We start from the raw sequence: 17,331 nt of genomic DNA, 5'->3' as shown, positions 1-17,331 counted from the left end.
CCCAATTTTAAAAACCTTTTAATTTTTAAATTTTGTTCTCCTTAGGGTTGCTAGGTCACTAGGGTTTAATGTTGTTGCATGGTTGGCAGTCTAGTGCAGCTGCCTGTTTTGAAGATTGTTTTGGGGCTGATTTTTTTGGTTCTGTAAGTTTATAGATGGATAATAATGTCCTACTAAGTGATATATGGCCAATTTTGCATAGTCCTCCTATAAGGGTTTAGTTGATATTTGGAAGCCTCATTCTCTTGTACCCTTGGGTTGAAGTATATTGCTGAGCAGATCCAGTTGAGTACAGATTTTGATTGGCCCACATTAAATATAGTTGTCTTAGGCTGCAATCACACACTAAATAATGCACTTACCCACTTTCAATGCACTTTTCAAGTGGATTTTATTGTGTGAACTGGCAAAATCCAGTTGGAAAGTGCATTGAAAGTGCATTATTTAGTGTGTGTGACTGCAGCCTTAAAGTGTTTTTCTTTAATGTTTTTCTTCATGTTTTATAACTTTATATTAACTTAATAATGGGAAAAATTGAAGTAAGAAATGTCAGCTCATGCACATGTACCAGGGGTGATGGATAAAATTAACTTCAATTGTTTCCAGTAGATTCTCAGCTGTTTTTGGTATAACTAACCATCCATGGACTTTGAAGAGTAGGACTTTCTCCTTTCCCCTTCATATGGAAGTCCACAGAGCCTCCCTTGCAAAACTGCCATCTTGTCAGGGGAACTGTGTGGCAGGATGCATGTGATTGACCTTAATCATTATTATGAGGATCTAGCAACTACCTAGATCAAATAGCATTTATCTTCTGGTATGGCAAAAATGTGCTAAAAAGTAATTTATTAACAAGTCCTGAGTGGCAAGTTCTACAACTGAAGATAAAGCATGCACTCACCTACAGAATAACATTTGAAGTGAGTAGTTCAGTTAGAACTGATTCCTGTCTTGCAATTTTAGTTCATCATGCAGATACTCTAGCTGCTTTGCAACTATTATAGATAATATAGGAAACTCAAACAAAGATTTGAACATTTGCATAACTTTACTATATGCCCCTTTAGTCTTTCCTCAACGAATGAACTGACCTTTTTACAGCTCGTTTAGAAAGGAAGCTATTCCAGTGATCCTGAATGGTTTAATCTTTCAGATTTAGGCTGGTCATTAAGTGTAATTCATCTTCAAGACAGATCTTTAACTACCCAACACAGTCTGTATCTGATAGATAAACACTATTGCAGTGTTCTAATTGGTTGGTACTTAGTACTTAAGTAATGGGTTGTTACCTTTTTACTTCAATTATGTCTGTACTATAAAATTGAAACAGTTTTTCAGCCTAGTCACTCTTTTATTCTTTCTAATATGTTTGTTTTCCACATTCTCATCTGGCTTCCTGTATTTATCTTGCCTCAACACTCCAGCTAGTTGTAATTCTTTTTTTAAAAAGTTAAGTACCAGATCAGGTTCAAGGTTTAAGTACTGACCTTCAAGGCACTAAACGGTCTGGAACCAGCATATCTATGGCACTGCATCTCCTGATATATCCCCTTCAAAGAGCATTACACTCTGGAGATAAGAACTTCCTGGCCCAAAGGATCCCTGGCCCAAAGGAAATCCAGCTGTCCTCAACCAGAGCCAGGGCTTTTTCAGCCCTGATGCCAGCCTGGTGGAACTCTCTGTCTAAAGATATTCAAGTTCTATGGGATCTAATGCAGTTCTGCAGGGCCTATAAGACTGAGATGTTCCACCTGGTCTATGGCTGAGGACAGCAACAGTTCGGCATCAAGCCTCACCTCCCCATCTCTCCCTCTCTGGGAAAGGAAACATAATGCTTAAATGCCATCTGATTAGTTTTAATTATCACTGTTGTTGTTGTTAAATTGTAACCTGAAAAGAAAGAAAGAAAATATTTATTGGAATCCTTTATTTTAAAAAAAAAACATGTCGTGGTGGCAAAATAGAGCAACCTGATTTGTTGGACTGGGTGGGGCATCAAGTATTGGCTCATCACATATCTGTCACTCCCTCTGGCCTTGCATTGGCTGACTCTGCTCTCTCCCCCCCCACCACCCCACTGTAGGCCCAGGAATGTTGAATAAACTACCAAAAACAGTCTTACCTCAAAGAGAGACACATCTCCAACTCTTCTCTTTGTCCTCTATGTCAATTGGCCTCAGAAAGGGCTGCAGAACTACTGCGGCCTCACAAAAGGCCTTCCAGCACATGCAGCCTCTAAAGGCCTCATAAATAGCCAGGGAGGCCAGGTCTGCTGGGAGTGTTTCCTTAGATCCCATGGCTGCCGCCTGGGAAGTGCTAGCCAGAGGCTGTTGCTAGGCAACTCAGGCTGTTTTTGTCAATAAAGGCAGAGGCCTCAAGTGAATAGAATGCTATAGTATAGAGTCCACCCTTCAAAGCAGTTATTTTCTCTAGGATGGGGAGAGAGATCTGTTGTCTGAAGTTCATTTGTGATCCCAGGGTATCTTCAGGCTCCACCTGTGGGTTGGCTACCCTATGCCTGGCTGCTTACGACTGCTCAGCAGCAGCCTCCCTATGACAGCCAGTGTGGCATAGGAGTTAGGGCTTCAGAGCGGGGTCTGCCAAACCCAGGTTCTTGCTGTGGAAGCTGATTGGGTGGTTTTGGACCAGTTACAGACTGTCAGTCTAACCTACCTCACAAGGTTGTTGTACCAACCAAAGTGGGAGAGAAGAATGACATAAGTTGCTTTGCTCCCCCCTGCCCCATTGTGGAGAAAGACTGTCATTTTCCTATGTAGAGGCTGCAGGGAAGGGGAAGGTGATGGAAAGCTGAAGTCAGAGCGGCAAATAAAGGGAAGGAGATAGCATTGCCATCTCCAGGTTAGGAAATTCTTATAGATTTAAGTGGTAAGGCCTGGAGAGGGTGGGGTTTGAGGAGGGGTGGGTCCTCAGACAGGTACAATGCCATTTCCTCCTTGGGAACAACTGTTGCCAATTTCCAGGTGAGAGCTGGAGATCACTCAGAACAGACTCCTTCACTTCAGACTGCAGGTGATGGTTTCCAACTTCAGATATTCTATATAAAAACCTGTGCAAACAGAAAATTAATTCCACCAGAAAAGAAAGGTTTTGCCCTCTGACTTTCCTTGATATGCTGATTTTCTGATTGTAGAGTGTAACATATAGGCACACCCCAAAATGTGACCCCTGCAGTCTGAATTGGTGATGGCCATTCTGTCACTTCAGTGTTCTACCACCATGTACAAACTTGTTGAGAGAGACAGAATTATATTTTATTAATTACATTTTAGTATTTTTAAAAACAGGTATCCATTTGATATAGAAGTATAAAGTATTGGTATCAGTTCAAGGCAACTGGTGCCTGAAAATTGCAGCTCTGATTCTTCTCTTTTCCCTCTTCTTCTGTATATCCAAGACTTTTTCAGAAAGAAAGGCATTACAAAATCTGAAAATAGAGTTGCCAGCTCTGGATTGGGAAATATCTGGAGACTTGGGTGGTGGAGCCTGGAGTTTGGGAAGTGGGTGTCAAGCATGGCTAATTCTGATCAATAACTGATGGGTTTATGGTCTGACAAAAGCAGGCCTGGGTAAGATCATATAGAACCAAATGCTGCTAGTTTATTATCTTTTCCTGGCTCCTCTTTGTTTTATGACTGCTAATTAGAGGGACCAAAGCAATCAGCACCTTCCCATGAATCCTCCTGCGGGAGGAAGCGCCATCTGGGCAATGCAAGGCCGAATGCCTGATAACGCCTTGGGAATGTATGTAGTTTTGATATTCTATGCAGTGGCGTAGCTAAGGCTTTGGGGGCCCGGGGCCCAAGATTTATGTGGGCCCCCCATGTGTGTGCACGCCTCCAGAAACAGAATATGATGTCACTTCCGGTGATGTCACTTCCGCAAGATGGCCACCACTTGCGAGGGAGCCCTGCTGGAAACTGGAAGTGATGTAACTTCCCCAAAATGGCCACCACTTGTGGGGGGGAACAGGAAGTGGTGTCACTTTGGGGGCGGCTCCCCCCCCCGATGGCACTGCTGGTGCGATCTAGGTCATGTGATTGATAACCTGATTACCCCACCACACCATGTGACAGGGAGAAATGCCACAAGCAGCCTGCTGGCCCAGCTGTTCCCCTTGTGCCCTGAACTTGTGGGACTTCTATATTAAGCAAGCTTACAAGAAAAACAAGGAAAACAAAAACAGGCATACTGATGGAAGATGGGTCAGGAACCTCTGAGATGAGAAATGCGAAGGTTATAGAGAATCATTGTTGAATTCTGTATGGGCGCCGACTCCCATGAGTTAGGGTCTTTAACTGAGATTGCCCATTTGTATACTGCTATTTAACTTTTTAAGGGAAGAAACACCCATAGTCTGGAGCATTGTTTATGTACGCTTACAGTCTGTACTGTTCCATACTCGGTCTTTGACAACAGGCCGTTTATGATATTATATACTATAATATAATAATACAGTATATGTTTGCAGTTTATTGGGTAGCACAGAGATGTCTGTAATGAGTACTTGGTTGATGGCCTATTGGTCAGTGTAATTTCTTGCATTGTTCCTTGAACGCTGAACCCCCACAGTTGTTGTTCCCTTACTGGAGTGTCCCAGAGGGCCCAAGGGAGGCAGGTGGGGCATAAGAACATAAGAGAAGCCCTGTTGGATCAGGCCAATGGCCCATTCAGTCCAACACTCTGCGTCGCATAAGAACATAAGAGAAGCCATGTTGGATCAGGCTGGTGACCCCTCCAGTCCAACACTCTGTGTCACATAAGAACATAACAGAAGCCATGTTGGATCAGGCCAATGGGCCATCCAGTCCAAAACTCTGTGTCACATATAAGAACATAAGAGAAGCCATGTTGGATCAGGCCAATGGGCCATCCAGTCCTAAACTCTGTGTCACATAAGAACATAAGAGAAGCCTTGTTGGATCAGGCCCATCCAGTCCAACACTTTGTGTCACATAAGAGAAGCCATGTTGGATCAGGCCAATGGCCCATCCAGTCCAACACTCTGTGTCACTTAAGAACATAAGAGAAGCCCTGTTGGATCAGGCCAGTGGCCCATCCAGTCCAACACTCTGTCACCCAGTGGCCATAAAACCAGGTGCCATCAGGAGGTCCATCAATGGGGCTAGAAGCACTCCCACTGCGCCCCCCCACCAAGCACCAAGTTAGTCTTTAAGCTGCTGCTGCTGGACTCTGACTCATTTCTCCTGCTAGTAAAGGTAAAGGTAGTCCCCTGTGCAAGCACCAGTCGTTTCTGACTCTGGGGTGATGTTGCTTTCACAAGGCTTTCACGGCAGACTTTTTACAGGGTGGTTTGCCATTGCCTTCCCCAGACATCTACGCTTTCCCACCAGCAAGCTGGGGACTCCTTTGACCTACCTCGGAAGGATGGAAGGCTGAGTCAACCTGGAGCCGGCTACCTGAACCAGCTTCCGCTGGGATCGAACTCAGGTCGTGAGCAGAGGGCTCTGACTGCAGTACTGCAGCTTTACCACTCTGTGCCACGGGGCTCTTATTTCTCCTGCTACAGACAGACTAACTGGGCAACCCATCTATGCACCAAAATTCCCTCAGCCTCCAATTTGCCACTGGAGTCGATTTCAGCAGGATGAGCTCTGAAAGGCCTTCTCTGGGAATGCTCCCACGAGGGCTCTCTGGACATCGAAGAATAACACAGAAGGTGGACCGAAAAGAGTCATGCTGGAAGTCAGACCTTCTTCCAGAGTTGTCAAAGCTTAACTATTCCCCCACCTCACCCCCAGTCTTCTCAGGGCCCTTCTGAAGACCTCCTCTCTCTGCTGGGGTTGCCACCTCCAGTTAGGGTAAATCCTGAAACTTTGGGGGGTGGAGCTTTGGGAAGGATGGGGTTTGGGGAACGGGTCGGCACTAGTAGGCAGTGTTCCTTCTAAGCTGAGTTAGAATCATAGAGTTGGAAGGGACCTCTGGCGGTCATAGAATCATAGAGTTGGAAGGGATCTCCAGGGTCATCTAGTCCAACCCCCTGCACAATGCAGGAAACTCACAAACACCTCCCCCTAAATTCACAGGATCCTCATTGCTGTCAGATGGCCATCTAGCCTCAGCTTAAAAACCTAGAATCCTAGAGTTGGAAGGGACCTCTAGGGTCATCTAGTCCAACCCCCTGCACAATGCAGGAAACTCATAACACCTCCCCCTAAATTCATAGGATCTCCATTGCTGTCAGGTGGCCATCTAGTTTCTGTTTAAAAACCTAGAATCATAGAGTTGGAAGGGACCTCTAGGGTCATCTAGTCCAACCCCCTGCACAATGCAGGAAACTCACAACACCTCCCCCTAAATTCACAGGATCTCCATTGCTGTCAGATGGCCATCTAGCCCCTGTTTAAAAACCTCCAAGGAAGGAGAGCCCACCACCTCCCAAGAAGGAAACCTGTTCCTCTGAGGAGCCGCTCTAACAGTCAGGAATCCTAGAGTTGGAAGGGAGCTCCAGGGTCATCTAGTCCAACCCCCTGCACAATGCAGGAAACTCACAAACACCTCCCCCGAAATTCACAGGATCTCCATTGCTGTCAGAGGGCCATCCAGCCTCTGTTGAAAAACCTCCAAGGAAGGAGTTAGCATGAGCGAGCTCACGGATTTTTCGCCTCCAGCTCACACATTTTTGTCTTAGCTCAGGAAAAATGTCCCCAGAGCACAATCACTTATGCAGGGGCTCACAAAGTTGAATTTTTGCTCACAAGACTCTGAAGCTTAGAGGGAACATTGCTAGTAGGGATATCGATGCACCTTGAGTCCCCCCCAGCCAACCTCTAAAGCCGCCCTTTCCTTTCTGCTGAACTCTGCTGTCTGTAACTGTTGTCGGAGGCCTCCCTGGAGGTTGGCAACTCTGTCCCAATCGGGGCACGCATCCCGCAGCAGCCCACCCCCCATCCTTCCCCTGGACGCCCCCTACCTTTCCCAGCCCCCCGGGGCACCCCCAGGGGTGCCCAAAAGCTGCAAGGAAGCACCAGCAAAGGGGCGAAGGGAACCCAAATCCCACCCCCAAGAAATCTAGGCTGGGCTTCCCTGGGTCTTCCCAGCCCAGGAGGTGGAATGCAAACTCTCCTCTCTCCTCCACTCGTGGGAACCCCCCCCCCTTCCCGGGTCTGCAGCTCAGGCCCTGCAAAAAGCGCACCCCCAGCGGTGCCCAAAGGGTGCAAGGAAGCGCCAGCAAAAGTGGGAGGGGCAAACCCAAATCCCCCCCCCCCAAAGAAAACTAGGCTGGCCTTCTCTGGGCCCTCCCAGCCAAGGAGGTGGAATGCAAACTCTCCTCCATCCTGGGAACCTCCGTCTCCAGCCCAGATCCTGCAAGAAGCGCACCCCCAGCGGTGCCCAAATGCTGCAAAGAAGCTGCAGCAAAAGGGGAAGGGGAGGGGCAAACCCAAATCCCCCACCCAAAGGAAACTAGGCTGGGCTTCCCTGGGCCCTCCAAGCAAAGAAGGAGGAATGCAACCCCCCCCTCCTCCCTCCACGGAGAGTCCCCCCCCCCTTACTCAGAGCTCCGAGAAATCCCGCAGAGTGAGCAAAACCTTACAGAACTGAGCAGAGCCACACAGAGCTGGTAGGCGGTGGCCCAGAATGCAACAGGGTACAGATTTCAGAACCAACGACAGGGAAGCGAAATTCTCTGGGCAGCGGTTTAGAATGCAAAACGGTACAATGACAGAATAGTCAGATTAACGAATTGAGCAAACCTTGGATCTGAGTCGCGGGAGCACGCGAAAGCAACAAAACAGCAGCATGCACTAAAATGAACCAATTGAGCAAACCTCGGATCTGAGCAGCATGAGGCTTTGCTCCCTGTGCTGGATTCCTCGTCTGGTGAAGTGTGCTTAAGAGCGCAAGACAGCTGAGGTTCACAATAAAAATGGGTTGGTCTTCAAGGTGCAGCTTGGCTCCTGCTTTGTTCAACTGCTTCAGACCAACGGGGCTGCCTGCTTGCATCAGAGCTCCGTGGGGCCAGCAATGGTGCGCTCCAAGGAACAGAGCCCCGGCCCGCGTGGCTGGGGCTGATGGGAGTGGTAGGCGAGGGAGGAGAAAAAGCGACGTGCCTTTCCCGCGCTTTCAGCCCGATTGCGTGAGAGAGAGGGGGGAAAAAAGGGGAGGGGGGAAGGGAAGGGAACGAGGAGCCCCGAGGTGCGCACGCGCGCCCCTCCCCGCCACACCCCCTTCCTCCGCCGGCGCGCGCTCCCCCTCGCTGTCCGGCGCTTCCATTCTTTTTCTCCCCCCCCCTCGCAGCAACACGGCCATTGTTTGGGGGCCCCCTTGCCAATGCGAGGACCCCAAGACCTGGGGCGGCTCGCCCTCCCCGCCCCCCCCTCCCCACGCGTCTGATTCTATGTGTGAACGCTCCCCTGCTTCCCCTCCCCGTAGGAATCCCTTTGAAGTGTATCTTAAAACTTGTGTATCAATGTATTGGTTTCATTCTTCTCAAGCTACAGCTTGAGCCAAAGTAACGGTCTATCAATAAACGTAGTCTTTGTAGCAACCTCGACTCATCATTGAACCCGCATGTTTGACCTCAGCAGGCTACAGTACCACAGAGTCTACCCTCCAAAGCAGCCATTTTCTCAAAGGGAACAGATCTCGGTTGTCTGGAGACCGACTGCAATAGCAGGAGATCTCCAGGTACCATCTGGAGGTTGGCAACCCTTCCTGAAATAAACATATAAACAAACAACTAACTCTGGGTAATAACTGGCCTACTGTGGTAGTATTAGACACAGTATTAGACACAATGGAACTACAAGCACTGCCTACTGGGAGATGTAGTATGGAAGGATAGGAAACAGGAATATAGAAGATATTTGGCCTACGCCTAGTGTGTCTTACTGAGTGATACCCAGTTGTTGTGCTATTTAAGATCTACAATAAACTTTAACTTGTATTCAGTTGGATAATACAGCATAAAATTCTTGCTTTTTTAAATTTGGTCTGTGACCATAAATAAACTGACTGATTGACAGCATCTATGCTTATAAAGGTATGGAAATTAAATTCAGAAATTAGATTGCAACAATATGCTGTCCTGATTATTGCAGAGAAATGAAACAAACGGAAAGAGGATGCAGATGCAGAAACTGATACCAGAAAAGTGGTGTTAGAGATAATATACACAAAAGACTCCATTATAAGAAATATAGCAACATAGCAATACGTTTTTGGGAAAAAAACCATATTGAATATTAAAATGATCATAATTTCATAACTGTCAGAAGAGATGTGAATCTGGATTTAATAAGCTCTCGGGAGGAACGGGAAGAGGAAGATTTTCTGTGGCTGACACCAACAAAGTATGAGAACAGAGGGTCAATAAATATATAACTTTAAATGAATCAGAGAAATAATGGCTTTGAAAAGCTAAGCACTCTGGCTGTCTCCAGTGGAGAAATAGAATGGATGACTGTTACACAAGACAAGTGAAGCTAATTAGTAAGAATCAATAGAATCATGCTTACAAACAGAAGGTTCAGGGGAATTCTTCAGACCGCATGCTTCTCAGCATTTGGAAAGTGTTTGGCACTATCAAAATGCTTGCCCGTTAATAACGACAAGCAGAAACTTGAGGGAAATTTCACTTGTTCGAGGGGGCAGGGCTCAGGAATGACCATTCTTGTTCTCCTATGCCACTTTCCTTCCCCTTGTTTTCCATATAATTCAGCTCTGTTCTGAACTGGCAGACATTAACAAACAGTGCACATGGGGCTTTTCTGGTGTATTGGATAAGCTTATTTATTGCACAGCTATGGCTGTGAGGGTCTCCCAACCGTGAGTGTCTGATTGGCTTTGATGTCACACTGGGCCTGTGCAGGCAAGAAGATCATGACTCCTCTGGCTCCCAGCTGGTTTAGCTGCTTTGATGGCAAAACGCTGATCTACTTGTGCTTGCGGTGCATTTCAGCCACATAAAGTTATCATTTGGATAGCAGTATGTATAATGCAAGTCCAGTTTGGAGGTAAAAACACTCCTTAAGTTGCCTGCATAATTCTTTTTACAATATCTATTCAATTCGTAGTGTGGCTGACTGCAATGCAGCAACTTCAGATTGTTAGTGAATATTGAAACCCTGTACTGTGTGTGTGTAAGCATTCAGCTAAAAACTGAGTTACTGTTTGGCAAAGTGGTTATTTTATTGTGTACCAGAGAGAAGTCCACTTTTGATGTCTGCTTGCTGTATATCTTACCTGGTTTGAGGTGAGCAAATGGAATTTCCCCTGTTAATAGTTCCCAGAGACACAAAGCATAGCTGAAAACGTCGGCTTTTACAGTGTACCGAGTACACTGTGTGAAGACTTCAGGGGCCATCCAGCGCAAGTTCTGCATATCACAAAAACATTAATAATGCATTAACAGTATGTTTTGTTTCCTCACAAGGGAGTAGATCCTTTTTCTATTTTTATATCAGTTTACTTTCTGGAAGTATGCTAACAAAATTAACGTCGGGAAAAATAATAGTGATATGAGCAATAATAGCAACATGAATATTAACAATAATCCATTCAGCAAACTGCCCTTTTTTGGTGTTAGTATAGATTTCACTTTGCCTGCACAAAATCAGAACATCTTTCGATATAATCATTGATTTTATGAGAAGAAAATTTGCTGTTGATTTCTGCTCCTCAATCCCTAGAGTATAACTCTGCTGGAGTAAAAGGCACTTCTAGACAGATGTGCAACAAGAAACCAGTATGGAGATTTTCATGCCAGTTTCCAAGCCAGAAACAAAGGAAACACTACTACTATTAATAGGCCTTTTACACACACACATAAGTGAATACCTCACATATCAATCCTAGAGCATGATGGATTGTTGTTCAAAAGACCTAACATAAATATTAATGAGTTTCTTGGAAAATGAACTGCCATTTTCCCCCCTCCCCCCAAAAAACTTAATCTTGCAAGGTACCAAAACAAATAAACAAAAACAAAACAAAACAAACCTGGCAGTGGGAATGATTGCCTGGTTATTTTGGAAGATTTCTAAGCCTAGCCTTAAAGCCTGGATAGTGCTGAGTATGCTCAGTAGCAAAGGTTGCTTCTGGGATGCATGGGAATTGTAGTTTCCAATAGCTCCTGGTCCTGGCTCAATGAAAACTACAACTTCCAGTCATCTCCGTAGGAGATCCCTTGCCACTAGTATGCCTTGGAGTTGTAGGGCTATCACACATATACAGTTTACTGGAGAGAATCTGATCAATCAAACCTTTAAGACTTCAGATTGTGTGTCTGCCCTATGCACCATTGTTTTTTCTTTGTGAATTTATTCTGTAACTCTGCACTGTCTTCTCCTGCTGACTGGTTGAAACCAGGCAGTGGGAGAAGGCAGCCCAGATGGGAGTCAATTTTTTTACAGGCTGCATGAGACTAACAATAGTTTCATATTGCTAGATTCATGCCGCTTGTAATTATTTCTTAAAATGTGGGAGGTGGAGTGGCTTTTGAGGGGTGGGGAAAGGGTGATGGTGGGGAAATCTAAGGGAATCTGTATGCTTTTTACCTTCAGCTTTAAAGTGAAGCAAGGAAAAAAATGACACAAAAGCACTTGCAGAAAACTCAGGGAAAAAGCAAATGGAAAGCCTGTCAGCAGTACTCTTTTTTGTCTTCTGAGAAGGCAAGAAGGTTTGGGATAGGATTGCCAAGTCCCTCTCTCGCTGCGGTGGAGGATTTGTTCTTTGCGTGCACAAAGCACGCGCAGCGCAATGATGTCACCCAGAAGTGACATCACTGCACTGGAGACAACATGTGGGGATGTTCTAGGATTTGCACTATGGTACCATAGAGTTTTAATGCAATTCCTAGAGCGTTACACCAGAAACACTCTAGGATTCATGGTAAAAATCTATGGTACCATAGAGTTTTTAGTGCAAGTCCTAGGACATCCCCATGTGACATCCCCAGTGTGATGATGTCACTTCTGGGTGCCGTCATCGTGCCAGGGGTGGTGCGTGCCAGTGGGGCTCTTCAGGGGTGGGGATCCCCCCTCCAGTAGCCTGCTTCCTGCCAGAGGGTTGGGGTCCTCCCAGGCAGGGGATCTTCCACCCCCAGCAGGAACTTGGCAGCCCTAGAACCAGAGGTCTGGTGCCCAATCTTCAGGTAGGGGCTGGAGTTCTCTTGGAATTACAACTGATTTCCAGATTACGTATATCAGGTTTTTTTTGGAGGAAATGGCAGGTTTGGAGGGCAGACTGTTTAGCATCATACCCCTGCTGAGCTTCTTCCCTTCCCCATATTCCACCCTTCTATCGCTCCAGAAATTTCCCAATCAGAGTGGGCAATCTCAATCAGAACTGGTTGGCAAGGAGTTCCCCTAAGTGCACTATCATTCTGCATGTTCTTGGAGAATGATGAGAGATATACAACCTCCAAGACTTCTCCAAAGAAGCCTCAAAGACCTGACTTAATTTTAAGGCAAGCTGGAGAAGGTTTGCCCATCACTAGTCACAAGACGATTCTAAACAACATGCTAATATAAGAAGAAAATATTATTTATGATTACAGATGCACAACAGAAAATCATTTGTGAGTCCAGGCAGAGAGGACATTTTGTACCCATTAATCTGGTTGCCATAAAAGTTGATCTCAAGCAGTCTACTAAAAATTAACATAGAAAACCCCCCAAAAGGAACACTGTCAGTATACAATAGGATGTATGCTGGCAAAAGAAAATCCTAATTTCATTACTTGCTTGTAGGCTGAGTTTTCATATCCATTGTAGAGTAATTATACATAACAAGACAAGAAAAGAAGAGGCAAACCCCTGGTTGTTTTGTCATATTGTCTTCATCCAAAGACTGCAGAAATCTGGATTCTGAGGTTTAAAAAGAAAAGAAAAATACTGTCTGAATAAACATCACAAAGTTCAGGGGAATCTTTTTTAAAGCAAAACCTGACATTGCTTATATATTTCTGCTTTGTAAAAACTAACTAGAAATGGAAGGATATTGTACTTGGTTTAAAGGGTGTACTTTATAAAGTGAGTGTTAATTGATCTGCTTGTGAAAGAACAGTAGTATTTTGCATTTGTCTTCAGGTATTCAGATCTTAAGGTAGACATAGTAGTTGAGTTCTGCCATCCAAAATTAATACTTGATGCTTGCTGCATTGTGGAAGTTCTGTCCACCAAGTGAAAATGGTCTGAGTTCCATTTTGGCCTTTTTGAGGCTGGTTTTATTTTAAATCCATAATTTTTTCTGCAAAGCTGTACATTTCTTAATAACAGATTGCAAGCAGAACTAGTGGATCTGAACCCAGAGGTTTGCATTCTGTCTTTAAAATAATAAAGTCATGACTTCTGCCACAAAGCAGCAATGACTTCTGCCACATGTTCCTCAATCCTGTCATGGCTTGTCTAGAGAAGAGGCAGTAGGAAAATAACAGGGCTGGGAACAGAATGGACAGTTGCTTCATGTCTTTCTTTATTTGTGATTGTAAAGATACACCAAGAATCTCTGGATATATGTTGGCAACCATCTGTGTAACCTTTAAACATGTTTTTAAACATTAAGAAATGCCTGCATTATGGGAGTGGAGTGGGGGCAGCAGATTGCAGTTGGGATACAAACAAATTTGATTAATCAAGGTATCAAAGGAGGGCAGGAAAAATGACTTCGAAACACCATCAACTCAATGGTACCCACCAATACCGTTCCCAGCATCCGCCAAGTGTTTTGAGAAACTGTGTGGGGCTAGGCTGGGCTTTTATTCAGCAAAAGTTCTGCTTGGCCATTGGAGAGTTCCTTGGATCTGCACATTTTTTAAAATGTTGCTCTGGCAGCAGCTGCCACAAAGATATTAACTGTGTAACTGAGGGTAAGATGTAGCAGTCATTTTGTGACTGGAGCCATCTCCTGCATCAGCCATTTTCTGGCCACTGTTTTGTGGCTGCTGCTCCCAGCATGCTATGTCAGAACTCCAAAGATGTCCACAGGTTCAAAAAGCTTGGAGACCTGTGGTATAAGTTCTTTGGGACTTCAGCAAGCCGATTTTCCCACCTCCCTTTCCCCCCTTTAAAGTGACTGATTTCCCACTCACCTTGTTTCGGTCTCATTGCTCCTTTTCCCTGCAGGGTTGCTGCTGGATTTTGCACAAGCTGCCCCAGCTGGCGAGTTGCCCCACCCCTTTTCAATTCCCTCCGTGGCAGACAGATTTTGGTTTTCAGAGGATCCTGCCTGCTGCGGAGGGAACTTGAAGAGAGGCGGAGCAACTTGCTGGTTTGGGGCAGTTTGTGCGAAATCCAGCAGCAGCCGCGTGGAGAAGAGGAGAGTGAAAGAGCAAAAGTTTAGTGGGAAATCGGTCTCAATTGCCCTCAGCCAAGTACAGTGAGCATGCCCAATCAACATCAAACAACTTTTATGACAATTTCTTCTACTTTTTTAGAATTTACAAGATCATATTTAAGTACTCCCTAAATATGCAGAAATCCCAAATGCACACTTGGACCTGTTTTGCTACTGTCATTTTCTCTTAGAGAGAAAGATAACCATCCAGGTGATAGATTTGGGTGGGTAGCAATGTTGGTCTGAAGTGAGTACACCGGTGGTTTGTCAGGGGATAAATAATAAGGATTCTCCCCCCCCCCCACTATGCAAGAAATCTGTACTACAGATTGAACTAAAAACCAACATGAAATATATTGGGAATTCACAAGGATTTCAAGAACGCCAGAAGCCAATCAGAAAACTGAGTTATGGCTTTGATCTATAGTTTATGATAGTCAGCTCTCTGGCTATGATTGTCCAGTCTTCCTTTGGAACTTAATGTATGCCATTTGTTCTTTTAATAACCGAACTCTCACCTCCAAAATCAGCTACAACAGCATGTCCATCTTCATACAGGAGGATATTGTGACTGTGGAGAAATCAAGTGTCTAGATTGAGCAAGTGTACTGTTTTCAATCCTAAATTTCCTTTTAGCATCCTTCTTTTCTAGGGTTGCCAATCCCCAGGTGGGGGCAGGGGATCCCCTGGTTTGGAGTTCCTCCTCCCACTTCGTGGTCATCAGAAAGCGGGCAAAGGGGGGAAATGTCTGCTAGGAACTCTATTATTTGCTATGGAGATTTATTCCCATAGAAAATAATGTAAAATTGATCCATGGGTATCTTAGGCTTTGGGGGGCTGTTTTTTGAGGTAGAGGCACCAAAGTTTTTGTATAGCATCCAGTGCCTCTCCCCAAAATACCCTCCAAGTTTCAAAAAGATTGGACCAGGGGGTCTAATTCTATGAGTCCCAAAAGAAGGTGCCCCTATCCTTCATTATTTCCTATGGAAGGAAGGCATTTAAAAGGTGTGCAGTCTCTTTAGATATGATGGCCAGAACTTCCTCTGGAGTTTAATTATACTTGTCACACCCTTGTTCCTGGCTCCACCCCCAAAGTCCTCAGATATTTCTTGAATTGGACTTGGCAACCCTATTCTTTTCACTTTTTAAAATGCTAACAAAAGTGCCCCCAAATTGGTTCAGTTAGTAAAATTGAGTTCGTTAGTTTAGTTTATTCACAGCCTGAGCCAGCATATAGAATGAATATAAGCAAAACTGAGCAGCTGAAGGGTTTAATCCTCTCTCTCTTGCATGGTTACAATCCAAATTGCAGCTCTCTGTGTGTGCATAAATTATCTTCACAAATAACCAGAGATCCATGTGTTATATAGCCTCTTTAAGAGACTAACCCAGGAGGACTCTGTACAGTCATTTCTTTAGTGATACAACAGCAATAAAGAAAGGTTGACCTGGTATCAGATTATTTGCACAGTTTCAGGATATTATAGCAACTGGTGGGTTTAGAGTGGCCAGGTCTTCAGTTGTAGTAGATCTCCTGCCATAGAGCCCAGACATCTGCCATCCACCACTCATTAGAGCAGCAGGAAGAATCTGTGTTGCAACAAACTTGGAGGTGCTATCAGCATGACATCTAGAGTTCCTAGAGCAGGGCCATGTGAATGTGCTGTCATTACTTCCGTGTTCATGCTAGATGTGAAAGCGTGATGTCTCTTTTGCATGTCCCTGCCCTCCTACAACTCCCACCAGTTGTCCGTGCTTGGCTGGCAACTAGAGAACCCAGGTGGCAACTAGAGAACCTAGCATCCCCAGGAACTTAGTGGTGGGGCAAGGGGGAAAAACAAAATCAGGATACATGCTGATGTCACCTCCAAGCAAAACTCCAACTGCAATGGCAGCACATCTGCTGATGCTAATACCAGAGTTTCGGTTGTGACATCATGTCTGGGGTTTTGCCTAGATATAGTGTTGGCACACTGTTTTTATTTATTTTTATTTATTTATTCTATAACTTATATCCCGCCCTTCCCACAAAATGGCTCAGGGCAGCTCACAGCAAACAATAAAACAGTAAAACAGAGTTCAAAATTATTACATTTAAAAGTTAAAACATTTAAAAACCTAAAAACCTTAAAATTTTAACATTAAATCTATACCGTATGAGTCATAGAAGTCTAATAAGCTACATTTATTTCCCAGTCAGGCGTAGGCTAACCAGAAGAGGGTTGTCTTACAGGCCCTGCGGAACTGAGCAAGATCCCGCAGGGCCCTCACCTCTTCCGGCAGCTGGTTCCACCATGTAGGGGCCATTGTGGAAAAGGCCCTGTCTCTGGTTGTCTTGAGACGGACTTCCTTAGGCCCGGGGATGGTGAGAAGGTTTTGAGTCCCAGACCTCAGTACTCTCTGGGGAACGTGTGGGGAGAGACGTTCCTTCAGGTAGGCAGGTCCCAGGCCATATAGGGCTTTAAAGGTAATGACCAGCACCTTGTACCGGACTCGTATGTTATTGGGAGCCAGTGCAGAGCCCGGAGACCCGGCCGAATGTGCCCCCACCTTGGGAGGCCCAATAACAGCCGGGCCGCGGCACTCTGAAGAGGGAAGGGCAGCTGCGAGGTCCCTTTTCTCACTGGCTGAAGAGGGAAGGGCAGCTGGGAGGTCCCTTCCCTGGGAGATTGCTCGCCCAAAGTGAGCATGCCTACTGGTAACACTGAGTGGATACCACCCTTATCACAAAAGCACTAATGAACACTTATCTGTGGAGGCCCACTGGCCCAGCGCCTCCACAGGTTATCAGAAAGCAAACTGAAGGTTTTCTATCCTACTCTCCACAAACATGCTTGCCGTGAGGCCTTTGGAGTTAGCCTCTTAAAGAGAGCCAGTGTGGTGAAGTGGAGGAGAAGAGAAGATGTAAGCTGCTTTGAAACCTCACTGGAGAGAAATGCAGGGTACAAATGAATTAAACAAACACCATGAACATGATTCATGCCTGGCTTTGTCCTACAGTCAAGTGCACAAGGC

The 17,331-nt window shown here is 45.3% G+C and overlaps 1 protein-coding gene across 2 annotated transcripts in view; it reads right to left on the bottom strand.

Annotated features, from left to right (window-relative positions):
- The window catches only part of TNNI3K (TNNI3 interacting kinase), a 342,231-nt gene that overhangs the window by 94,537 nt on the left and 230,363 nt on the right, over positions 1 to 17,331 (bottom strand). For both annotated transcript variants that reach the window (XM_060232023.1, XM_060232024.1), the window contains 3 exons: positions 14,835 to 14,887; positions 12,796 to 12,848; positions 10,225 to 10,357 (listed from right to left, as the gene is read on the bottom strand). In XM_060232023.1, coding sequence (XP_060088006.1) covers positions 10,225 to 10,357; positions 12,796 to 12,848; positions 14,835 to 14,887 — 239 coding nt within the window. The remainder of the gene's footprint in view (positions 1 to 10,224; positions 10,358 to 12,795; positions 12,849 to 14,834; positions 14,888 to 17,331) is intronic.

This window comes from Heteronotia binoei, chromosome 2 (genome assembly GCF_032191835.1).
Source record: "Heteronotia binoei isolate CCM8104 ecotype False Entrance Well chromosome 2, APGP_CSIRO_Hbin_v1, whole genome shotgun sequence".
NCBI classification, from domain to species: Eukaryota; Metazoa; Chordata; class Lepidosauria; order Squamata; family Gekkonidae; genus Heteronotia; species Heteronotia binoei.
Note: the sequence above shows the minus strand (reverse complement) of the source record. Positions and strands in the feature narration are given on the sequence as shown.